The sequence below is a fragment of the Salvia splendens genome, chromosome 13 (genome assembly GCF_004379255.2).
Source record: "Salvia splendens isolate huo1 chromosome 13, SspV2, whole genome shotgun sequence".
NCBI classification, from domain to species: Eukaryota; Viridiplantae; Streptophyta; class Magnoliopsida; order Lamiales; family Lamiaceae; genus Salvia; species Salvia splendens.
In genome coordinates, this window is record NC_056044.1 from 34,903,900 (window position 1) to 34,929,394 (window position 25,495).

A 25,495-nucleotide genomic window follows, 5' to 3' on the forward strand; every position below is an offset into this window, starting at 1 on the left:
GCATAGTATACGACTATAAACGAAGTCAAGGGTGGGGTGTAGAAATCTTACATTTCGCGACGAATTTTTCACCATATCAACTTCTTCTTCATTGCTAAGGTGTTTCCATAGCCAAGGAGAAGCAAATATAATGAATTCATCCTCAGGGACAAGTTCATATTCGACAATGGTCGGTGCATACAACATGTTCGACTTGTTAACCAGGTACGGATCACCGATTGATCTTGTAGTCTGAATTGAACAAGATATATACATGACATGAACATGAGAAGTCTTAACTCGTTTCTGTATATGTAGAGGAAAGTAGTAGCTAAATTTGATGCTTTTGAGCTTTAATTTCTCACCGGAATGAAGATACTGTGATCGTGCGGATGCTGCGTTTCTATCTCCTCCTGGAGAGTTGGCAGAATTGGGTATTGGTCAGTCAGTAACGGGATGGCTTGGACGTGTCGTATGTGCCTAACCCATCGCTCCAGGACCAATGGAACGTATAGTTTGGGCCTAGCCAGTCGCCCCAAGACCGCCCTAGAATCTCCGGCATTTGCAACATATAGCTGACTACGACGCCCACCAAACAGCCCGACTTGGCTTCCGATTCATTCTTAACCAACTGAAGATACTGTTGATCTAATTCCAAAAGCGAAGAATCTAGAGCCTTACACATTTCTCCAAAATCCGACGTAAATCCTGCATCACGTGAGTAACATTACTATCAACATAGATTGTGTAATATGCTAGAATCCTGGTCAAGTAGATTAAAACCACTTGTTCCTTTTATAAAGAGCAAAAAAAGAGGAAATCATTTCCTAATCTTTGAACTATTCCCATAAACATATACCTATCCACTTGAACTACAAGAGATGCTAAAACAAGAACAACAAACCTACTTTTCACAATTTCAAAGAGATGGTTTTTTATAAACTGAGAAGCATTGCGACCACCATGACCGTCGTAGATTCCGACGAATGTACCATAATGAATGCAAGGTCATTGACCCTGACTCAAGCTGGCAAGAGACGAGATCGGATTTAATAGCCGCCATAGAGAACTCCGAGCTCGATTTCCAAACTCAATATTATTTCCGAGAACTCCCACACACAAAATATGCAAATTTCATCCAAGAAAAACTTGAGTCACAATCCAAAATAAACACACAAGAATCAGTTGCTTCAATTAAACAATATAATCGCAATGCATGCAGCTCAAGGAAATAGGGTAGATTAAAATCGAAAAACGCAGTACCTGGAATCAGTAGAGGTATGCGCCTTCTTTTCTTCTTCTTATTTGCTAAACCTAAAACAAATTATTCATATCTTGTTTTTATCTCTTAAAAAACAATCATTTTATAAAATACTCATTTGATCAACCCAAAGAAAATCCACATTAAGTAAATTATAATCCACCTAACCAATCGCAGCATAATATGTCAAGCAAAATACTAGTATAAAACTTTTTTATTTTTTCGCAAAATTACGAGATGTTTAGGAAGAGAGCATGAATTAAAGTAAAGACGTTGGTTTAATAAAACTTTATTTAAACGGAGTAGTAATATGTAGATTGGGATTGTTTTCAATACTAAATTTCTTCTTTGCACCCAAAAAACAGTTATTTTCCCCGCTTCAGTTTTCCTCTTTTTGAAAATTCTCACTCACACACACATACTAGAAAATTACTAATTTTCACATTGAAAAATTAATCATATGTAAAAAATGAATTAATCTTATTTTGCGTGATAAATGAGGAACCGTGAATATGAAACAATGGAATAACATATAACATCGGATTTGGAACTTCTATATCTGACAAAATACTAAATCTCAACGTCAAATGTGAGCAACTGCAATAACATCCAAATTTTGTTGGCCAAGATCAGCTGGTTGAAGCTCAGATGAGAGAGATGCTACCATGTAAACGAGGGAAGCACGTAAGTTGGATAGGCCTCGTACTTAACAGCAAGAAAGCGAATAGATGATTCAGAAGCGGCCTCTCCAAACGCAGTAAGTCCGAGTTCAGTTGCATGGATGCCGCCAGTGGTGAGAGCTGACGATATTCCGGCAATATTTGCGCCTTTTATGTCGTGGTGGAGAGAGTCGCCAACAGCGATGCTATCAGAAGCTTCCACACCAGTCATTGCCATGGCTGATTTATATATGATCTATTTACAACTAAAGATTAGTAAATGTTCAGGGTTGCAAAACCGCTGCCGATTAGAGAATATGCTTTCAATGGTAATACAAAAGAGAATCACCTCGCCCGGCTTGCCCATCCACTTCACTTCGCCACCAAGCTTCTCGTACGTGGTTGCCAATGTTCCTGATGGAGTAAAAACAACTAAAATCAATTCCATTCACATGAAGGAGGGAGTCTTTCAAATGACAGAGATATTTAAACCGTCAGCAACTTCAGACAAGAAACGAGTGCATAGATTTTAGTCTCTACCAGGCATCACTCTCAAAGCTCTAGCCTCAACTGTGACAAAATCCGGATTGGCTACAACCATAGGAATCTTTTTAGCAGCACATTTCTCCAACACTTTGTTGAGTTCTTCTATACTCATTGGAAGTGCGTCTCCAGATGGAAGCCCCAAAGCTTCGGTACCATGAGCCAAAACGAACTGAGCTTCGTCAACATTTTCTACTACTTGGAGCCCTAAGCCCTGAAGCAAGGAATTGTTCCAAAATCATAACAAAAAAGAAAATTTAGGAAATTTGCAAGAGAAACTCAAACACATACTAATTTTGTATAAAAAAGCATGCTTAATCATGAACTTTCACAGAGTAATCAACCAGAGCAACATCTAGCACCACATAGCTTTTCCTTTGATTTTTTTATGTAGCAACATATAGCTTTTAATATCACACATTCTAATTTCTCTTAGACATCCATTTTACCCATTCTAAAATTAAATAAAAGAATCTCTAAAGTTTTGTAGTTAGCATCTACAGACCGACCAATGGATATTGAGAAAAGAAAATTACTTTTTGAGATAACGCAAGTCAGAAAAACACAAGCATACCTCAAGGGATATAGCTCCTCTGTCACTCCAGGTCATGTGAATGCAGGAGTTCCCTAGTGCAGCAAACCAAGGATCGTCTCGTCTAATCATAATTCATATGTCAAAACCAGAGGAATCCCGGAATAATTTTTTAGTCTCGAATAAGATAGCAGGCAACAGAAAATTGAACCTCAGAAGGTACTGGTGTGTTAACTCCCCGCTGGTTATGGCTCCCAGAAAGAGCGAGGGGTTGAATCCAAGGCTACTTAATTTTTCCATGGTTGTTGATGCACGCCTCGAAGAATTGCTAATGATTACCATCTTAGTTCCACAAGCTGCCAACTTTTCTACTATTCCAACACACAAGTGCAGACACAACAAAAATCACAGAATAGTTAGTCGATACTAACACTGAAGGTACAAGTGAGATTAATTATTGACAAAAAAATCAACCTTACCAAAATGGCAAAGCTAACAATCAAGAACATACATGTAGTAATGGCACCGGGGTATGGCTGCTTCCCGTCGTGTAGAACTCCAAACTGATCCAAGAACCAGGCCTGACCCCACACGATTGTAAACATGCTGATAACAAGAACTAGCTCGAACACAACTGACTGCTAACTTCTACATTTTTCAATTGATGTATTTACCAAAAAGCACAAAAAAATCAACCCTAACTGGGATATTAATAGGAGGTGATGCAAATACATATTCACAATTCTACTTCACTTAACATTCAACACGGATCACACCATCAACTGAGTGTAATCAATCTGTATTTTTTTTAATTTAAAACCTAATTTAATCAACTAATCAGAAGCTAAAAAACCACGAATTTCTTCATCAAATGAATAATCCGCTCTCATTAATTGACGCATTAGATACAGTTACTAAATCAAATAAATTACTGAATGCCACTACAACACAATGAGCCGGACTGATGAAATATGGAAATCGAAAATGTTAACATCAAATTAGCAACACATCCAGGATAGACAATTTGTAATTTTCCAATTAAGAAAAACGAAGCATTATGTAACCTTGAAGCGACGACTTTCAGCTAGCTGCTGAAATCCATTGATGGTCTGAAATGGCTTCAATTCGCTGGGATTTGGCATTGGAATCGACGAACAGCATCTTCCCATCATCTTGGACACCACTGCGTGTGTTTGAATGTGAACTAGTGTGTGAATTTATATACAAATAATACAAATAATGTGCATCCAATTGTATAATCGCAAAAAACTAAGGACCAAACTGTAATTAATTAAGTTCACTCTGGCAAGTCGAGCTTGGATGCTCCAAAGTCCAAATTTCAATCAGAACCGTCATTTTCCCCAACGGATAATCTCGGCCGTCCATTTGCGGCTTTGCAATTGACTTTTCCTCATTTCTAAACTGTAGGCGCTTTTCCTTAAAAAAAGTAAAACAACGAAAAAGGATAAATCAAAAGAGTGCTTGCAAAATTTCACGCCCTCGAGAAAACAAGATTCAATCTCTGTTTCACCAACCCAAGTGCGAGACTCTCTCTCTCTCTCTCTCTCTCTCTCTCTCACTCGAAGCCACATTTTGCATATACATGCAGATCATTTCCACTCATAGGTCAATCTGTGGTTAACAAAGCTGTTCTTGGACTCTGCTCTGACTTCGATCTTTGCTGGAATTGAAGCTCAAATTGGATGTGTTACCGTGTTTTTTCAACTTCTTAAGTTGATAATTTATGTGGGTTTGAGAGAGAGTTGATTTTATTCGGTGGTTTTGGGGGAGTTTATTAGTACTAGTTAGGTGTGGCTGTTTATGCAGAATTTAGGGTTTTACGTTTTTGTAGGTGCATTGAGAATGGGGAATGGACGAGGATTGGGGGTGGTTTTACATGTGAGCCCTGATTGAAGTTGAAAGTTGGGATTTTTTGGTAAGTTTGGATTGCATCGGATTCTAGGGCTTAATTTGTTGATTTGGGAGATTGGGATTAGGTAAGAACAGTTTGAAGTAATTGTGTTGGGGGGTTGAAAGAGGGAAATTTAGGAAAATGTTTTATTCACAATTTATATTGGCGAAAAAGGGGCCTTTGGGAACCATTTGGATAGCAGCTCATTTAGAAAGGAAGCTCCGCAAGAATCAAGTTGCTGATACTGATATTGGGGTATCAGTAGGTAAAGATTGCTTCTTTTTTCTGTTAAATATATCTCAAACTTTCATGCTCAATTTCTCGATTCGCCTGTTGTCTTGTCTGGACTGAGAGAATCTGTTTTTTTAAACTCTTACAAGACATGAAATAAAGAAGGATAATTAATGTGAGTCTGTCCAGTTTTGGAAAGGTGAGACACGTTGAACTATTCCCAAGGTGAGCATTGGTTAACTCTGTTAAAATAAAAAATAGAAGATAATCTTTGGAATCATATGGAAATCATGCATATAGTACGTTAGAGGTTTATTCTTTAGAACTACCGGAGCACCGCAAAAGGTTCCAAGGTGGTATGTGGTTTTTGCTTATGAATTGAAGTTGATATTTTAATGCTGGTATAATTTTTTGGGTGCGGAATGATGGTGAAGTGGGAGATATAAGATTTTTTTGGTAAATATGCTACCTTGGTAGTATCTGTTAGTCTGTTCGACCAGATTAGGTGACGTGGTATCCATTTAACTCCTAAATTTGTACTTGGTGTATGTTTGATGTTAAGATCAATGAAGATGGTGCCAAACATTAAAATTTCTAAGTACGACTACGTCATTAACTAATGATGTCACCATTTTCTACTTTATGTCTGATAATATCTGTAAAGAAAGTATCTAGTGAAACTCCCCCCACCCACTTCCACCTTACCCCTTATTTGATACGAGCTGTTTATCTTGCACAGACTCTATTCTTTCCCCGGATGTGCCCATTGCACTTCGTTTGTCCAGCCATCTTCTACTTGGTGTGGTGAGGATATATTCTCGGAAGGTGAACTACCTATTTGATGATTGCAGTGAGGCTTTACTCAATGTTAAGCAAGCTTTTCGTTCTGCTGCGGTGGATCTACCACCAGAACAGTCGAAGGCCCCTTATCATTCCATCACCTTGCCTGAAACTTTCGACCTTGATGATTTTGAGCTGCCAGATAATGAAATCTTCCATGGGTGAGTCTGAAAACATTCCATGTCTACTTATGAGCTATATCTGACTTGATGGACCTATGAACTAAATGGAGTAGTTTTAATGTCCGTAAACAAGAATCTCGTTGCTTTTATTTTTGACCTTTTGGGGAGAATATGCAATAATTAGTATTCACAGTGATAACATGCCTATTTCTACTTTGCAGTAATTTTGTAGATCATCATATCAGTTCAAGAGAGCAAATAACCCTTCAAGATACTCTTGATGGCGTCACTTACTCCACGTCAAAGTTTGGTCTGGATGGTTGGTACTATTATGGTTCATTCTTGACAAGCAGCAATGCAAGTCAAAGAGATGTTTGATATTTTTGTCATTTAAAAATGTGTTGCAACTTGTTTCCTAACGTGGCTTGTGTTCTGTCAGAGAGATTTGGAGATGGTGATGCTTCTGGTTTGGACCTTGACGAGGTACATCTTTATATTGTGCTCCCATCATGTTTGTTTTCTCTTTTTTATGTCACTTTAATCTTCATTTAACTACTTATAATAAGTTATGCAATCGTTATTATTGTTGCAAGATATATCCGTGTAGAACTGTAACATCCGACCCTCTCATTATATATCTTAAGCATCTGAAAATAAAAATGATGAAGTCATTCGGCTACATCAGCTCAAAAAAATTAACCCAATTCTTCTGTTCATCAATTCAATGCATACAGGAATTGTTTTTGGACAAGGATGGCACTGCAGGACTTGAAAATGAAAGGTTAAGACTCGTTTTGGCTTTTTTGTGGCATTTCAAAGTATTTTCTTGGCTTTCCTCAACTTACAATTGTTGTTTAGGATGCCATTGAGCTTGAATAGGAATTTTGTGACGAATACTATTTGACTCGTGTAATTCCCTAAAGTGGCTTGTATATGCATATGTTTTCCCGTGGGACCCTCAAAAGTCTTTAGAAGGATATATAAATTTAAAGACAACTACACACTAGATAATAAATGGAGTTCATTTTGGCTTTGTAATTTCAGGTGCGATCCTCAGGCTTCGGTTGGACCGATGACACCTCTCAAGCAAGATGAGCATCCTGAAATTAGGAATGCTGTTTCAGGAACCAAGGTAATTGTTCAGGCCATCATAAACAAGGGTTTTTTTAATGGAGTTCGGAAGTTCCAAAAGCTTTTGTAATGAAGATTGTTTTGTTTTTGATGCAGGTTGGTGATGTTAATGACTATGATGATCTCATAAATGCACAGGCTCCATCTACCCCTCGGCTGGTGGAAGAGCCTAATTTATCCAATGTCCAAGAGGTTTCGGCCTTTGATGACCATATGGAAGCGGAATGTCGTTTAGGGGAATCTACTGTGATAGAAAATGCAGACAAGAATATTAAAGAGGATAAACAAGAGGTTGATTGGTCTTCCCACGATAATAAAATTTGCGATGCAGTTCCAGTGGTGCCACCGGAGGACAATGGCCATCAGTCAGGTGGCTTGGATGTTGATTCTTCGATGCCACTAGGAGAATCTCTTACTGAAGCTAATATGGAACATGATCTGGTCGAGACTTTAGCAGTTGGTCAAGATAAATCTGTCAACTCTTCTTTGGAGTTGGATGATAAAATCAATGGGGCATCTCAAGCTCCCTGCCAGAATGCAGATGCTGATGGTATGAACTCAATTTTCCCAGTTGACGAGGATGATCACCATCAAGGCCCCTTTACCGGCATTGAGAAAAGTGCTTGTGAAATTTCTGGTGAGGCTAGCAACTACCACCAAGATGAACCTTTTCCACAAAATCGTGAAACTGAGGCCTCTAATGAACTGGGAGATCCGAACTCGTTGAACCTTGATGTTCATGAAAAAGTGGCATCTTCTGAGACTCCTTTTCTAAGACCATGCAATTCTAACATGGAACAGCCTGATTTTGTTTCTAAATATGCCTTGTTAGCAGATGCTGCTGTACAATCTGATGTTATCGACTTGGCAACTTCTGAGGCAGAGGAGATGGTAATGATAGGTGTGTCTTTCGGACTTAAACTTGCTGTCTAGTTTGATATGGAAAGTCGTTATATATACCTACAAATCCTCGTTTGATATTGAAAATTGTTTTATCAGGTAAAGGATGCTCTGGAGCTGATAATCCAGAAGAAGTTTTGGAGGTGAAGCACATGCAAGAACATGCACTGCGAGAAGGCACTGATGCAGCTTCCAACGAACCCAATAGTCATGTAACGAATGCCGGTTCACATGATGGTCTGGTGGATAATCTAAATAGTTCCGCAGAAGTCGATCTGCCTGCACCAGAAAAATTGTTATCCGTACCAGAAGACATAAACCAACATAATAACATGTTTACAGAGATGGGCTCCGGTGAGTTTGTCGGGCTTGATGCTAGTGATGCTGGAAGCAAAATCATTTCTGGCAAGAAACGTAGTTTTACTGAAAGTACATGGACAGAGCAGAGTATGAACTCAGTTGAATCTTCTAGACTGGTCCGTTTCAAAAGAACTGTCGAATCTGTGCCCGATGATGATGATTTATTGTCTTCCATTTTAGGTATGAAGGTTTTGTTTTAGTTTTGTATCCTCCATCAAATGGTTTCTGATTGATGTTAAATATCTCCTCAGTGGGAAAATCATCAGTTTTGAAAGTGAAGGCGACACCTCGTCCTTCTGAGGCGGCATCTACTAAACGTACTCGCGCTACTCAACGTACTAGTGCTCCCAAAAGAAAAGTATTTATGGATGATACTATGGTATTGCACGGCGAGTATGTTTCTCTTTTCTACTCTTATTTGATATTCCCTGTAATGAAATTATATATTTTACAGTTCCTGAACTGCATTGTATGATTCGACTTTCTAGTATGTTTTTTTAAGGTTATACATATTCCGGATTTTAGTTTGGCGCCTTTTATTGGCTTGTTCACATTAATCTGATGTTGTCTTTGCTCCTTGATAGCATGATAAGACTGCAGCTGACAAACTCTGAAGACATACGCCGTGTGAGAAAGAAAGCTCCATGTACGCAGTCTGAGATTTCTTTAATTCAGAAAAAATACTTGGAAGACGATTGTTTTCTTGGACCACTATTTACTGGTGAGTTTTAATGCTGCTTTGCTACCTGCTGCTGTTGATTTGATTAATTGTGAGTTAGAAAAGCTATGATCTATAATTGAGATATTTGATTATTTGCTAGTTACACCACTGCACATTTATTTCACAAGTAATGAATAATTGAAACAAAACCTGTTCCCGTCTTACTATGTAGTTTTTCCTCAGGAATATCGATTGAGTTGGAATCTTTGCACAGTCACACATGGAATTTGAGTGGCATTCGAGTGTGCAACAATGAACCAACTGATTCTTCTCTTGAAAATGTTGCTGATGCGAGGCTACCTTCTAAAGAAGTACCACCCGAAGACAGCAAAGAGAATAATGACTATTCTCTAGCAACTGTAGCCGAACCACATTCGACGTCTCAAGATGCTGAAAATTGTGAGGCCGTGGACATTGGAATGCATAATGCTGCAGAACAAAATAGAGTGACGATAGCCAATGAACTTTCGTCACACAGAGATAGTGAGACTCCTCTCCTGACTGATAATGGGGTTAACAAAGTTCATGAGATGAATGTAGAAATCGACACCTGTGACAAGCAGAGTAAGCCCAATGGTGATATGGAGGCTGATGTTTCGAAACACGAGCCTTTGGTAGATGTAAGTGGACGGGAAATGAGCGAGAAAAGCGAACGTGCCTCTGATTTTCCAGCTAGTGTCGTTCAATTGAATCCTGCAACTGAGACTTGTGAGGAACTCACTTTTGTGAATGCCGACTTATCAACCGGTCTACCCGATCAAGAGAGGGATGCACCCTCTGTTGAGTTGCACTATGCAATGATGGATGCCGACAACAGACAAGCCATTGAAAATGTACTAATAGCAAGGGATGGTGATGTTAATGCGGGGCTTGAAACTGAACCTCTAGAGAGGGATGATGTTTTCTTAGAGGTTGCCCAAGAAAATGCCACTGTTGAGACGCAGTCGAGTTCTAAACAGGAGTTGGAGTTTGATGAATACAATCATACGCGCAATGCTATATTCGGGGAAAATATTGAATTTTCTTCATTCACAGCTGACCAAGATTATGCTTTTATGGAGAATATCAGAAGCCCCGAACAGCCAGAAGCTCATTATCACGATATGATGGGTGCAGAAAGTTCTGGCTTCAACATGCACAATCAAGAGGTAAGCTGCTGTTTCTTCACCTAGCTTGTAATATGATAGATGTACGAAATCGATTTTTTCTATTTTAGTGGTGTGTATCACGTAGTCAAACATGGATTATCATAATAAGCACATTCTAAATGTATTTGGATTTACAGTTTTCTAACTTTGTTGAATTTTGTTATTAAGTTGGCGTCTGTGTGTTGCAGGAATGGAAGTATTCCGCTGCTGAAAATGACACAGGTTTAATTCTATCCTTATGATTAGATCCATTACCCTTAAAGAGATATTCTTTAGTGTAAGATTTTTGCATTTGAGCTTTCTTCGCTTCACATTTCTCTCTACTGTTCTTGTTTGACCTTACAGATTTTCTAAATGTTGATGATGACGAGCTAAATGAAATGGTCGATGATCAAGATATTGCTGATGAGGAAGAAACACGATTCATAGAGAACACCGGGTGGTCTTCACGTACAAGGTATATGCTATGACTAATTACTATCAACTCTTTATTGAATGGTCAAGCTTGGCAAATTTGCTCATATTAGGAGACTGGATCAAAAGCTCGAGACTAATATTAGTTGATTAGCTAATAATGCTTTTCTCAAGACTAATATTAATTGTGACAGATGTACTGATATCATTGTACTGCAGGGCCGTTTCCAAGTATCTGCAGACATTGTTCGTTAAAGAGGCAGAGCAAGGAAGGAAATCTCTTAACCTAGAGCACCTCTTAGTTGGTAAATCACGCAAAGAAGCTTCAAGGATGTTTTTTGAAACATTGGTATGTCCTAAAGTCATTATCTTCAATTTTCTCGTGTGGGGAAGTCATTGAGCTAGAACCTAGTATGCATTTACCCCACTTACCTGTACCTAAGATGTTGATGTCGACCAATTTGTTCTGTTTCTCACGCCTTTCGCCATTTCCTTTGTGGTGCATGTACAAATTTTGAATCAGAATCAATGACTAGTGTATCTGTAGGTTTCATGTGTTTCTTGGTTTTCCATTGAATTCTTTGAAGTAGTGTATCTGTCTGTCTATGGTAACGTTACTGTGTCAACACGAAACACGTTGCAGGTTCTCAAAACTAGAGACTACATCCATGTGGAGCAACAGGTCTCCTTTGATGGGATTGCCTTGAAACCTCGAACAAGGCTGATGAAGAGCAACTTCTGAGCTCGTGTATTTTTCCGAAACCCACGCAGCTCTAGAGGGTTTTTTTTACAGTGACATAGTCGAACTCTTCCAAAGTTCGTAGCTGAGGAAATCTGAGCACTGGTTGTTATTTAACTGCTAAGAGTTGCTAGATTTCAATTGTAATGTTACAAAATATCTTAGTAGTCCAAATATATGTAAAATAATGCACATCTCTATTTCTAATTTTATGTATATATATGGCGGAAGCGTTTTAATTGTTATGTTTATATAAATGGAGTAGCATGAACTGATTATAATCAGTTGATACATTTGCAGGGATACACAATTCAGCCTGCAAAATCAAATCAATACTTGACATTAATCTCATTTTTCCAAATGTAACACATTCAAATAAAAAGAATACAAATGATGGTGGAATAGAGCATTCCATCACCTTGTTGATATACAAATAAAACAAATATCCCAAACTTAATTTCCCTCTCTTTGGTTTTTGAGGTTTTACACCTGAATAGGCCAGGGCAAGGTCTTCAACTCCTCCTCGTCCCGAACCTTCCCGCTCTTCATTGCACCATTTCCATCCTTGTCGAGGTGGGCATAGTAGTTGAGGAAGAAGGCGAGGGTGAGGACGGTCCACTCGAGGCAGAAGACGAAGGCGCAGAGGCCACCAGCAAGCTTGAGGATGAGCACACCGTCGTCCTGGCGGACGTAGGAGTCGAGGCGGGCGAGGAAGTCCTCGGGGCGGGTGAAGATGAGGACTGCGATGGAGCCCTGGAAGATGGCCGTCAGGACGGTGGCCACCATGTGGGCGCTGTAGAACTTGCCTCTGCCCACGCGCCGAGTGGCCGCCGCGCACCCGGACACCGCCCCCCCGATCGTCACGATGTGGAGGAGGATCAGGAGGGCGCCCATCAGGGATGGGATCAGGCGGAGGGAGAGGGTCAGGAAGATGCAGCTCGACGCGGCGCCCAGTAGGATGTAGTTGGTGATCAGGAACACTTTGTGGGTGCAGCTGCTCTCGCCGTCCATCGACAATCCCATTTTGATGTAAGAAGGAGAGATATGTATTTGCAAAAGGAGTAAGGATGTTGTAAGAAAGAGAGATGGTTGGAGGGTTATATATAGCTCAGCCTCAGCTGCAACGGTTCATTTTTTTTAAAAATGGGGAGCGGCAACGGATACTTCTCATTTTTATTTTAAGGGATAAATACAAAATAAGAACACACAAATTTAGGTGGAATTTTCACTCATTTTTTATTTGTTCTAGTACGATTTAAAAACTTGTTTTCATTCGGAGCGAGCTTAAAAAATTGCTTTACATAAGTTGCTTTAATAGAATACAAATTTCACTTTTATATAAGTGCTAATTACTAGAATTTGGAACATAATAATTGAGTAAAACAAAATTTAAAATTGTTAGACGTCCTAAAATAATAAAAGGAATTATTTTAGTCGCTTTAATAGTAAAATTTAAAGTTATTGATTGAATTTGTGAGGACTATTTTGATCTTAATTTGCTTCTCTGAAATAAATTGGAGGATTTAATTTAGTTTTCAGGGATTTCAGTAATTTGGTGAGAATTTTGATACCTAAAAATAAATCTGATAAGCGACACATTAAAAAATGATAAAATATAAAAGAGAAAGAGATAAAATAGTACAAATAAAAAGAAAAAGTGAATAATTGAACATACCATTTAGCATTGGAAACCAAAATTATAGAGCAAAAGGAAACAATAAATTAAACATTAGTACCAGTAACACGACGTCGTCCAAAACATGTAACAAACTCATCAATACAAACACAAAAAAACATCAAAAGTAAAGAGACCATTTATACTTTAAAGCATGATTTCTCTACCATAAATCCAGCTGAATGGAACTCTCACCGCCGCCTTTCCTTTGGCTCTATGCTGCGCTCTCTCCTCCAGTTTCCGAATCCGAGGCGGCAGCCCGCACACGTATTCCTGCGCCTTCCGCCCCTCGCCGGAGAGCCCCGTGAGCTTCTCGACCTCCCAATGCGCCACCAAGAATTCCAAGATGTCCGCGTAGTCCTTGGCTGTGTACACTCCGAGCTTCTGCGCGACCGCGGAAAAGTTCTCAAAGAGAGCGTCGTCGCTCCCGTCGTACATCAGGTGAGCCGGCATCGCGATCTTCTTCCTCATCATGTCGGCCAGGGATAGCATGGTGCCGTCGGGGTCGACCTCGAAGAGCTTCTCGACGATCTTGGTGTAGGCCGTCTCGTGGCGCTTCTCGTCTGCAGCGATGGTCCCGCATATCTGAGCCAGCTTGATGTCGCCGTGTTGCTTGGCAAGCCGGGCCGTGTTCCCGTGCGAGACGAATGTCGCCCTCTCTTGGAACGAGGTGTAGATGAATCCGAGGTACGGGTTGTTCTCGGTCCGAGGGTCCTATCGGGTCAAACACGAACATGAGAAAACACGACATGTAACACGAACCAGGTAACGAGTTAAAGAAAGTTCTAGAGCGTGAGAAGACACAGCATTACCATCCCCGAGCCGATCAGGTATTGTATCGTCTTCTCGATTTGCCTCATGTCGACGCGGCCGGAAAGGTAAAGATACTTGTTGAGAAGATCGCCGTGCCTATTCTCTTCGGCTGTCCAAGCCCTTGTCCAAATAGCCCAGGGGGTCGGGCTGGCACCCGTCTCATCCCGGACTGCATCCAGAGTGTTGATCATCGTCTGGTAAGTCGGGAGTGCTTCCTCCGTGATCATATCTCCAACCAAAACCACAAAGTGGTCATCGGGGATTTCCCTGCACCGTTCCCTAAGCTCCTTCACCTGCTCATGGAAGCCTTCCGATGCGGGGTCGGGCAGGAAATGAGTCGGCTGCCAAGACTTCTCGACGTGCTTAAGGAGCACCAAGATGTTGTTCTCAGCCCAGTTGTGCAGCGAGTTAAAGATCTCAATCTTTTCTCGGGGCATCGAGTGGGTCACTTGTGCGTGCACTTCTCGTGGTGGAGTGAACGGCTTCTTAACCTCTCTGCATTCAAGACAACGCAGCTCTCAAAGATCAAGAACTACCAACAACGCAATCAAATTCAATCAAGGATTTAGGCCTACCGATAGTCGTATATTTCTCGACTCAATACTAAGTTCTACGCAGAAACGAAACAGCATCACATCTTACCAGACCAAGAGTTCGTAAGTCCAAAATTATTGAAAATGAACTACTACCTAACAATTTACATTATGAACCAACTCAAAACAGCAACAACTATCATAAATTCCACCAAAGTCTACACCCCACAACCATGGAAAAGCTCAAACAAATCACACGATACAAGAAGACAAAATCAAGAACTCAACTTGTAATGTCGAAAAGGAGGACGATCGACAGATGAACTAGACCAAACAACAAGCTGCCCTTGTCAAAACGACTAAGTGCATATGTCACCAGAAATCAAGAATCACAAATGTCTTCTAAGACAAGAAATAAAATCTAGATCAAACAAAAACCAATCACCAGAACTTAGGTCCTTGCTACCTAATTAATTCAATGAGAAGTGAAATTTATTTTAGATAAATATTGAGTAGTGCAATGATTCCAACAAGCTAACCTCATGATTAGTCATTTAATTGTATAGGAGATTCCACCAAATTTCAACATGGAATTACTGCACTATGAAATAAAATTAACACAGAACACAACATTCAAACCAAAATGGTGCATGTGAAGCAATAATCTTGGTCCCTTTCCTGGTTTCTTCATATACAGCATCAAGCAATCTAAGAAGGAAAAAAAGAAGAAGATCAACATGCTCAAATAATGGAAAAAACAAGATCACAATGGCTTCGAACTCCCAAAATGGAAACAGGGGCAAGATCAAACGCCATGCAAATTGTTCACCAATATACCAACTTCAACATTTCAAAAAAAAAAGAAGAAAAAACTGATCTTGGCAATGTCCACTTGTTGTTCTTGTCAAACACAAACACAAGATATACATGAGGAAACATATAGAGATAAAAATGATCCTTAATGAAAATTAAAAAAACAGAGAATCAATGGGGGCTCACGCTGAGGGAGAATGGAGAGTTGAGGCCATGGAAACCCTGTGAGATCTGAGCTCAGAGCCAGGAAATGCTGGGATCTTGGTAGGAACATAGCTGACCCCCAGCGCCATTTTTAAAACAGAAAATCTAGAGAGGGGGAGGAAGTGTGTATGTGTGTGTGAGGAGTGAAGGATGGAGGCGCGGACAGCAGTGTTAAATACAAGAGAGTGAGGAAAAAGAAGTCAGAATGCAAAATTGGGGGCGTTTAGCCTCCAAATTCAGTAAAAGCCCATAGTTTTGATTACGGCAAACGGGTTTTGTGATTGCTACTTGACAATTTCCTGCGCCCGGCGATGCTTCCTATGAATCTCGTATATTTATACGTATACACTAAGGTACAACGCCCTGATGCAGGTGTCCAATATTTTGTGGTTGTACTATGTCTTCAGTTTTTAATTATTTTTTTTAAACTTTTATTTCAAGCGTATTACATAAAAAGACCAAAGTTAGAAGTGCGTGTCTTGAAATTAAACAATTATTTCACATACACCTATTTAATGTTTTTTGCCTTTGGACACGTATAGCAAAGAATATCAATTAATAGAAAAATAAATAGCTTTGTTATTATCGAATAATATTCTACTCCTGCTCGATAATATACCTTTAATCCTTTATGGCATTATCATTATCATTATTGTTTTAGATTGTACCACACATTTTCTTTTTTTGTGTGTATGTGTGTGAGAGAGAGTTGTCCGAATTGGGCATGCGATACAAGTGTTACAATTGGAGAAACGTGTGTAATGAGAATTGATATTTTCAAAGTAGAATAATCCTAGTCTGGTTAGTTGGGCTTTGATCCAAATTTGAAGGCTAAAGTTTTGGTGAACTCACATTTTAGTCAAATTTCATTTCATAATAGGCGAGGAAAGTTGAGATCCAAAAAAAGAAAAGAAAGTACTAGAATGCCTAAATTTTGTACGAGTAAATTTGTTAGGAATCTTGAACCTACATATATCACCTTTTTTTTTGTTTATAAGAGACAAACCACTGCACAGTCTATCATTAAAGTTGAATTCTTATAGCTCCATTTTGTAACGGCTGCATCCACTATTGCTCGAGCGTATATCTACCACTTCGTGTTTCTTGAGGACCTCCCAAACGTAAGATTTATGCCGACCAGCTAAACAAAATTAATGTATGGAAAATGAGTAGGTTTAGATGTTAGTTAGTTAGCCGGTATAAACTTGTGTGCATCAGTGATGCGTATGATAGAGATGAAAGGCACAGACAGGACCACCCCGCCAGGCTCAACCCGACGACCTCTGCATTCTCGGGCGGGGAAATAGATTAACATAAACAGTGGTGGTGGAGGTTGAAGATTGTATATACAAGCATTTCATCACTAAATTCGCTACACACAAAATATGTATGTAGCGAGGGGGTTAGTCATGGATTATAACCACTTACCAACACAAGTCTGCACTTAAAACGCATGGGTCATAACCACTTAAATTGAGGGTCTGCAGAAATTGCTCCAATGGCCTCATTCCGGTGAGAATTTCAAGCTCAAAATTTAGTTACTACTTTCCTCTAGATATACAGAAATTACGCCGGAACCGTAAACCTTGGCACCTCTACCGGTGGCAGATGCAATGCTCGCTCCGTAATGTCTTTGTTAGGAGTTTTGAGATGATAACAACGAGTGATGGTGCATGGGAGCTGAGCGTGGAGTGTGCAACACATGATCAAGAAGAAAGAGTTCAAGATTTAGTTGTGCAACGGTTACTAAGCCGTTAGACTTGCAGCGGCAGTTTCAACCGCATGAAGTGATACGATTCCTATAAATGCTGATGCTTGCCGCAGAGGTCAGTGAGAAGAACATCTCCAAATCTGGAAAACGGAGTGAGAGAGATCCAGCTGAGAGCTCATAATAAGATCAGAAACTTGAGAGAGTGAGTGCATTATCTTTGTGAGGAATCATGTGAGTATCATCTTCGTTTCTTGATGTGAGTTCTAGAGAGAAGATAGATTGTTGATTCTTGAGTGTAATCATGAGTTGTATGATTGTAAACCCCGATAGTGAGAAATAAAGTGATTCGTGATTCTCCCGTGGACGTAGGCTTACGCCGAACCACTTTATATCCTCGTGTTCTTGAATCGTTTTGATCTTGCTCTTCATGAAGACGAGAGTTGATCCAAAGATTGATTAATTGAATTGACATATTTGTGCATAGTTGAGTAGCATATGAAACAGAGCATAATCTAATATATGGAGTAATTGTTTTTGTTAGTTATTGTTCTATATGAAACCTAGCATGTTCTGATATTGTAACTATCATCATATGAATTTTCTGCTTCTATTGATCCATCTTTATTATCCTCAAACTTTATAGTAAGACTTATGAATGAAATTAATGGTATTGATTTAGCAAGACATGGAGATTGAGTATTATATAGTGTTATGAATCAAAGTTCCTATATGGATTGGAGTATCCTTCCTTATTATCAGAACTGTGAACAAGTGAAAATAGGATTGGAGTATCCTTCCTTATTATCAGAACTGTGAACAAGTGAAAATATCATAACTGTGAAGAACTGAAAATTACCACTACTGGTGAAAGTAGGTCACGAAAATTATGAAGGAATTAATTATTAATCTCCTTTCTAATCTCCTTTTATATTGAGTTATAATGGGTCAGATTAAGGATCCATGAAGGTAGGACTTGGGTCAAACCTGTTGGACTTTTACTAATTAAATTAAGCCACAATTTATTACAAGTCCAACATAATATTATTATCAGACACTATAGTAAAATAATATTAACTGCCAGTCCAATCCCAAATTACGAGTAATCTGAGCTTTACCTCTTTAATTTATTATTTCATGTGTTTAAGATATAAATATTCAATAATTAATTTAAGTATGCTATTTGACTTTAATTAATTAATATCTTTTTCCAAGAGTTGTCGAGTTTAAAATTTTTATTTATTATTCAGGAATAAATTCCAACTTGCTGGATTTCTGAATAATAAAACGTTTTTCGAATACTTCTTGAGGATATTGTCAAACTAGACTCACCCAACACACGATTCATTGCAATAACAATACTCGCACCTCTAGACATTGATCACCACTACCCAAGATATCAGTATTCTTGAATTGCGAAAAATCCGAACCATTTGATAAATCAAAGTACTGCATAATCAATATTGTATGCTCAATGTTATATCAACAATGATTAAGAAATAACAATCATCGAGATCTCGTCAAGAAAGACTTATCTTAACTCTTAGATCCTTCAGTGCTATACAACACCAGTGTCGTTTACTATGGTTAAGGAAACATGCGGACTGACCCTGCAATCTTTCACGATAGTTAGTCAAAGCCTATCTAGGTTGTGAAATTCTATTTCTCTTCTACAAAGGACCGAAAGTGTCACCTTCTATGAAGGTCGTTCACGACCAGTCTACTATGCAGAAGATTAGACTTATTTTCTTCTTATACATTTAAATATTTGAGAAACATCTTATAAATGCATAAACAAACACCAATGCGATAAAATTACTTCTTCTCGCCTTGGGTTGAGTGAATTGTAGAGTTTATTGTATACAAGCAATTCTATCCGTGCAACATGCTCGAAATATGTTTTTCAGTATACCAATTCTAACATAGTAGTAGTAATATTCTATTTTGCTCGTTAAATAGTTACGCATAAATAGATTGTACCACACAATTTTCTTTTCAGTTTATTTTAATGGGTAAATAAATTTAAATTTAAAGGTCGCACCACTGATAATTCGAACTTGATACATTTAGCTTCATATATTAACCTCTCTACTACCGCTTAGAAAAACGTGATATAATTAGAGAGAGACAGGTGTCCAAATTCGGCATGAATACAAGTGTTTTGCAATCCTTAAATTGGAGAAACGTGAGCGATTGAATTGATTTTTTCAAAGTTGAATAATCCAAAATATTGATTAGTTGGTTTTTTATCCAAATTCGAAAGCTAAAATTTGGGTGAAGTCACATTTTAGTCAAATTTCATTTCACAATAGGCGAGGAAGTTGGGATCCAAATATAGAAAAAGAGGCGTAATAAGAAACCAAAATATCAAGAAACAAAGAATAAAATAGTAAGCACTCCTTACAAAGATATAAAACCTAATTCCCACTTAATGGCCATACAATATCAATAATACCTCAAAAATATGCAACTTGTAGCAGACTTGCATGCCCACAACTAATAACCTATATTCCCATGAATGCTACTCCCTCTGTTCCTTATTAATAGAGAGTATTATGCTACAGCTAGTTTAAAAATATACATATATATACCAAATTTGATCAGAGTGAAGAATTGTTTGAATTTAATATTTGGACCCAAGCCCATATACTGCGGATTTGTAATTTCAGAAAGTGTTTGGTAGTTATGGGCCGGGTCTAACCCATTTTAACAAATCTTGACCCGGTAGTTATGGGCTAAGTCCTAAAGAGCCATGCAACGATCTTATACAAGACTTCACTATCTATCTAGGACATTGCATTCATCCCAAATTATCAACAAAAATACTCGAAACCGATATATACATCGAGCAACCATGTCTGCTATATGTGCCAGCATCAAAAGCAAAAACGCCATAGCCTGTTTAAGTCCGATTTTCAGCAGTTTTTTTTTTTGGCAATTTTCCGCTAACACTGGTTAGGTGAGAGATGCTACTTATATACGCGATTATGTCACTGCTACTTATATACGCGATTAGGTCAAAACAAAAAGGTGAACACAGAGTAGGAGAAGATGGTTCTGATGTTTGCATGAGCGGCCATACTGTAACGGAAGGTTGTTGGGATGTGCCTCTCTAGTTTGTGCTCGTCCCAGACCGAGATTCCCTTTCTTTCAAGTGTGTCATGATGCTCCTTGTTTTCGTGGGACCCTTTTCTACATATGCACGATAAAGAATTGAAGCTGCTACTACGGAACTGCAAGAATTCAAAGGTAAGTTCGGAATTTCTTATACCTGGTGATATAGATTTTCCATGGTTTCCCAGAATTTCTTTCTTAACCTGAAATGAAGCATTAAAATTCAGAAAAATCAAAACTTTGCATCAGAATATGCACTAAGGAAAAGACGGATGAGCTGAAAGGCGTAAAATCAACTCAATAAGCTTAAAACATTAGAACTTAGAGTAAGTACCATTATTATAGTATGATATAAATGGGGAAAAATAAATATGACTTACATTTAATAACAAACAGTGAAATCAGAAATTTACATTTGAGAGCTAATACAAATACATGTGCAAGCTAAATGTGGATACCTGACGGCAATTGTTAGAGAACTCGGAGATTTCAAACACTTTGTTCCTTAACTTGAATTTTGGAATGGCAGGAAACTTAGCATGTAGTGACTTCATTATTTGTTTGATGCCATGTGGATGCGACTGAATGACAGATATCTGTAATGTTGAGTCGAAGGAAAATGTTAGACGAAGAAAATATGTTACATTATTTTAACTGCTCCACATAATAATCACTTACAATCTGCGGCATGTCTGAATCCAGAATATCTGCAGCAGTTGAAAGCTCTGTTGTTCTCGACTTGTTAGGTGAACTTCCTGGATCATCGTCTACCACATCACTAGGAACTGAAATATCTGTATTTTGGAAGCCAGGGAATGGGAGAATAGTAAGAGCTTGTAGAGCCATCCTTTCGAGCTTTGATATACCAGTGAGCTCCTCAGCTGATGAAATTATGGTCTTTTCATGCATGATATTTGTCTTTTTATGCGTGAGATTCAAGATGATCAATGGCTGGTTCTTTTTAAGCGTGCGTTCTGTCAGATTATTGAGATATTTCTGTTGCGGAAGCAAGATACATAATTCATCATTCTGCGATTGGTGTTCAGAAATAGGTCGATTCTGAACTTCTGAATCGAGGTCGTGACTGTCATCAGACTTCACTCCCTGCCCGAAAGCAGAGTAAACTTTTAAGAACACAAATATATATCTCCAAGAACAAGGACAGGCTTGACCAATGCCCTAAGCTCACAAACAATTCCCACAATACACGAGAACAAGGTGGTATTTAAAGTCCACTCAGCAATAAAAATAGTTAAATACCTCATCCTCAGAGAGGTATCCATCAGGAACAAAGAATCCATCTTCAATCCCATTGTCTTCATCATCCTTTATAAATTCTTCCATGCATTCGTCTTCATCGTCCTTATCACAGTCTGAAAGGCTTTCACCAGGTTCGTCCTGTATAGCCAGTTTTTCAGTTTCAACTGCCAGTAGGGGTTTAACCACATATAAAAGTGCTAGCATACCTCTGCCCAATCCTCATCGCTATCAATATCATAGTCTATATCTGAGTCCTTTACAAAAGGGTGACGTGGGTCAACAACTTGACTGAAGAAGTAGAGAAGGCAATATCATCAGAACAGTCACACAGATTTTTATTAGAGGTGCTGCATCAGTACATACAAACTAATACTCCCTCCGTTCCACAGTAGTGGAGTCAATTTTTCATTTCGGGACGTTCCATCATAGTAGAGTCATTTTCCTATTTAGCATAAAGTAACACTTTTTCCCTCAGTTACTTTATTCTCTCTACTTTTCTATCTTTCCTAATTTATTATCTCTCATTTAATATACTTATTTAAATATCTTTTTCTTAATCTCCGTGCCGAAAAGAAGTGACTCTACTACTATGGAACGGAGGGAGTACTAAACAAACGTTTTACTAGTGGAAGAAATATTAATTTTACTTCTTTAATACTCGGCTAGATCACGTCCGAAGCTGCAAAACACCTGCTGAGTTCCTTAACAAATCTAAGAAAGATCAAATATGAAACGATACAAGCATAGGTATGCAGGCCTCCCACTGTAGATTTGTTAAAATAACAAATTGAAAAGTATCGTACTCAGCATATGATAACATGTAGCGTCTTCCAAGTTTTACTGTTAATAGGTAAGCCATAGGCGGTATGCACTATACACAACAAAATATTCTTCCAGTAATGCCAACAGAAGACGAAAAGCCAAAATATAGTTAAAGGGCTCACCTCTTACTGGGCCAAACACCATAAAATGCAGGCCTGTTGCTCTTGTCAAATTGCAACAGCTTCACTGGAATTCGCTTTTTACTACAAGGACTGAGACAATCATTGGCATCATCCAAACCAAGCACAAGCTTCTCTATGTTCAAGTCAGCGTCACAAGTGCATTCTTTACTAGTGGCAAGCTTGAGTTCCTTAATTAGCTCAGTCTTAGGCTTCTGACGGATGCCCCAGTGCCTTATTTCATTTGAACGTACTGAACAACGATTGAAGCGCCAAGCTTTTAAGTGTGATCTGAAAAGAGTAACACAAAATAACTCTCACACTTGAAGCACCAAGAAATTCAATAAACTGCCAGCACAAAATGGGAGAAGGGCGAAGGTAACGCACTTCAGTATATCTCCCACTACAATCTCATCCTTCTGGGCCAACACGGCATCCATTGGTAGAGTTACTGATTTCAAATTTCTTTTGACCGTGTCACCAGATGATCCGGATGCGGTTGCTTTGTTCAGTGAACTGTCGTTCTGCGAAGGCGAACTAGTTTTTTTCAGTTTAAGGAAGCGCTCCATCAATGATGCTTGTTTCTGGAGAAGTAGTCGTTTTCTCGACTCAGCTTCTTCCTTCTCCCTTCGGCGCTGTGCTCTCGCTGCTGCTTCTTGCTTCCTTTTCAGCTGTTTCTGTTTTTCAATTTCTTCTTTCTCGCATCGCCTCTCCTCTTTCTGTGCCTCCTCATTCAATTGTCTCTCCTCTCTTTCCTGCAAGTATGTTAAAAATATCATCAAACAAATACGTAAGAAGCATAAAATCGATTAGGAAGGAACAAAGAAACGCCTGCCTTTGCATTTAAAAAATATATAAGGAAATGATCCAACGCGTTGGTTCATGCATTACAGTCTAAACAAGGTTTTAACAAAATCAATTTCCACTATATAAAAATGTTTAAATGCCCATTCGAAATTGGAAGGAAACATACACTTTGCAACATTTCCTTTTGACGATTACGTTCAATCTTTCTCATCAATCTCTCCTTATCTCTTTCGTATTTCTCCTTTTGCTTGATTAACAATTGTTCTCCTCTCTTGGTTTCCTTATCAGCTCTTCACCATAAACACAGATTTAGCAAATCATTAAAATTAGCTTGCTGAGAATCTAAAATGTGAAACTTACATTTCAGCGCCATTTTCATGAGATGTGTTCTCCATTAGCGGCCGGATACCTGCCTCATTTGGAACTTTACCAAGTTTTTCCGAAGCTTTCATCAACTCATGTTGACAGTTGGGAGAGTTTTCATACATTTCAAGAGCATCTATCATTGCTAAGACATACATAATTATCAACTATCACTGCGACATCTCTAGTCACTAGTTATACATAAGTACATTATTGCTGTTTAACGGGGCAGTTGTTACATACTTACATTCAATATGACAGTAAAACATTGGATTTTGTGAAAGCCAGCTAAGGAAATGAATTATAACTTACCAAAAACAGCACTAATCCTCTCTTGGATCTTTCTCCGAAAAGTCCGGTGAACTTTCAAAGATGTACGCGCTGCTCTGGGCAACAATTTCAGGTCTCTTGTCTGTAATCAAGACGGACAGTGAGGTAGAGTGAACTTATTCGGAAAAATATCAAATCACACCTCAGTGAACTAAGCCTTCTACAAAACGACGGACTCAAACATCGAAAGATACCAGCTATAATTTCCTTTATCCTAAATAAATAACAACTCAACAAAAAAACTGTCTTTTACAAACTAAATAATCTACCAAAATCCAGCACTAACAATTAACAACCAGTTAAGAAGCCAAACAATACAATTGCTACCAAATCTACAACCACAAAATACAACTAACAAGCCATAACAATACAACATGCATAAACAAGTTACTATAAAATGCATCACAGCTACAAATTTTAATACTACCTCCCAACACCAAAGAGCACACTCGGCTTCGTCCTCCAAAACATCAGCATCGGCACCAAGCACACCATAGAACGATCTCTGTCCTATCATAAGCACGGCACTCATCACACCAGCCTTACTCAAACCACCCCCATTCCCTTCTCTATCCCTCAATTTCTCAAAAATCTCATCAACGAGCTTCGACAAAGGAAGATCGCTCTCCTCCATTACACATGCAATCACACCATTCACATAAGCAGAGGAATTCCTAGACTTCCCCAAATTTTCCAGCAAAACCCCTCTGTTTTCCCACACTAAACTCTTGCAATATTTCACTAGACTATCAATTTCACTACGAAATCCAGCAATTCTCTTTCGGTTTTCTTCTGGACTTGGTGAAAAAGCACAGGGCTCCGATCTCTTTCTCTTCCGCGGCCTATTCGTCCCATCTAGGCCGCCATTGATCGCCTTAACTTCCACCATGGCTGCATGCAGCTGAAACAAACCCCGAAAATTAGCAGCTAATTAAACCACTTTTACAAGGAAATGGAGAAAACAAAAATACCCAAATCAAAAAAGTCCACGAAGATGAAATTAACCGAAATTTTCCTCACTGCAAATTACACATAAAATCGAGGCCAATTACATCGAACGCTGCGTATTGACGAGATGGTGAAGAAAGTGCGTAGGAAAACCCTCGAGTTCCAAATTCGAGCTGCTATTACACAATTTTCAATTCAGCTGTCTGAATTTTTAGTGGAGTTTCCAAATGTTTTAATGGAATTAAATTCAACATAATTGCATTCATTCCCGCCATCAAGAATATAAAAAATTAAAAGGAAAATGAATTTGCCTAATATAAAAGGGACTAGAGGTCTCCGAACCGAACCGACCCGGCCCGGAACCGTCACCGGCGGTTTCGAACCGGAACCGGAACCGTCGGCGGCGGTTCGAACCGGGACCAGAACCGCCCGAACCGCCGGGCCGTTTCAGGTTTGCAGAATTTGAAGAACCGTAACCGGCGGTTCCGAACCGC

The 25,495-nt window shown here is 38.9% G+C and overlaps 5 protein-coding genes across 13 annotated transcripts; 1 reads left to right on the forward strand and 4 right to left on the reverse strand.

The window, feature by feature from the left end:
• Positions 1-1,699: 1,699 nt before the first annotated feature.
• LOC121761476 lies at positions 1,700-4,167 on the reverse strand. Of its 2 annotated transcripts, none has more exons than XM_042157121.1 (7): positions 4,039-4,167; positions 3,486-3,555; positions 3,186-3,345; positions 3,017-3,098; positions 2,440-2,656; positions 2,249-2,313; positions 1,700-2,155 (listed from the first exon to the last, which is right to left on the reverse strand). In XM_042157121.1, the coding sequence occupies exons 1-7, from the start codon at positions 4,144-4,146 to the stop codon at positions 1,901-1,903; spliced, it is 957 nt and encodes a 318-aa protein (XP_042013055.1). In that variant the 5' UTR covers positions 4,147-4,167; the 3' UTR covers positions 1,700-1,900. The 2 variants fall into 2 exon arrangements, with proteins under 2 accessions (XP_042013055.1, XP_042013056.1); XM_042157122.1 differs by having other exon boundaries at positions 3,486-3,622; positions 4,039-4,134.
• A 276-nt stretch (positions 4,168-4,443) lies between these two features.
• Positions 4,444-11,737, forward strand: LOC121761313 (sister chromatid cohesion 1 protein 4-like). 2 transcript variants are annotated; one of them, XM_042156963.1, is made up of 15 exons: positions 4,444-5,151; positions 5,857-6,118; positions 6,301-6,398; positions 6,519-6,562; positions 6,814-6,860; positions 7,124-7,211; positions 7,307-8,111; positions 8,210-8,650; positions 8,722-8,863; positions 9,055-9,191; positions 9,375-10,339; positions 10,528-10,561; positions 10,685-10,796; positions 10,973-11,102; positions 11,397-11,737. In XM_042156963.1, exons 1-15 carry the CDS (start codon positions 5,028-5,030, stop codon positions 11,493-11,495), a joined length of 3,528 nt encoding a protein of 1,175 aa, XP_042012897.1. In that variant the 5' UTR covers positions 4,444-5,027; the 3' UTR covers positions 11,496-11,737. The 2 variants fall into 2 exon arrangements, with proteins under 2 accessions (XP_042012897.1, XP_042012899.1); XM_042156965.1 differs by lacking the exons at positions 4,444-5,151; positions 6,814-6,860 and having other exon boundaries at positions 5,977-6,118.
• On the reverse strand, positions 11,713-12,567 carry LOC121761314. Its single transcript, XM_042156966.1, has 2 exons — positions 11,911-12,567; positions 11,713-11,808 (listed from the first exon to the last, which is right to left on the reverse strand). Exon 1 carries the CDS (start codon positions 12,513-12,515, stop codon positions 11,976-11,978), a length of 540 nt encoding a protein of 179 aa, XP_042012900.1. The 5' UTR covers positions 12,516-12,567; the 3' UTR covers positions 11,713-11,808; positions 11,911-11,975.
• Positions 12,568-13,154: 587 nt separating this feature from the next.
• On the reverse strand, positions 13,155-15,823 carry LOC121762777 (stearoyl-[acyl-carrier-protein] 9-desaturase, chloroplastic-like). Its single transcript, XM_042158767.1, has 3 exons — positions 15,513-15,823; positions 13,980-14,475; positions 13,155-13,881 (listed from the first exon to the last, which is right to left on the reverse strand). The coding sequence occupies exons 1-3, from the start codon at positions 15,617-15,619 to the stop codon at positions 13,315-13,317; spliced, it is 1,170 nt and encodes a 389-aa protein (XP_042014701.1). The 5' UTR covers positions 15,620-15,823; the 3' UTR covers positions 13,155-13,314.
• A 4,010-nt stretch (positions 15,824-19,833) lies between these two features.
• Positions 19,834-25,260, reverse strand: LOC121761218 (chromatin assembly factor 1 subunit FAS1-like). 7 transcript variants are annotated; one of them, XM_042156840.1, is made up of 13 exons: positions 25,084-25,260; positions 24,481-24,954; positions 24,036-24,135; positions 23,721-23,868; positions 23,527-23,650; positions 22,941-23,308; positions 22,557-22,844; positions 21,819-21,900; positions 21,613-21,750; positions 21,031-21,456; positions 20,811-20,948; positions 20,510-20,555; positions 19,834-20,425 (listed from the first exon to the last, which is right to left on the reverse strand). In XM_042156840.1, exons 2-13 carry the CDS (start codon positions 24,940-24,942, stop codon positions 20,256-20,258), a joined length of 2,490 nt encoding a protein of 829 aa, XP_042012774.1. In that variant the 5' UTR covers positions 24,943-24,954; positions 25,084-25,260; the 3' UTR covers positions 19,834-20,255. The 7 variants fall into 7 exon arrangements, with proteins under 7 accessions (XP_042012774.1, XP_042012773.1, XP_042012770.1 ...); XM_042156839.1 differs by having other exon boundaries at positions 25,074-25,260; XM_042156836.1 differs by having other exon boundaries at positions 25,059-25,260.
• Between the last annotated feature and the right edge of the window lie 235 nt (positions 25,261-25,495).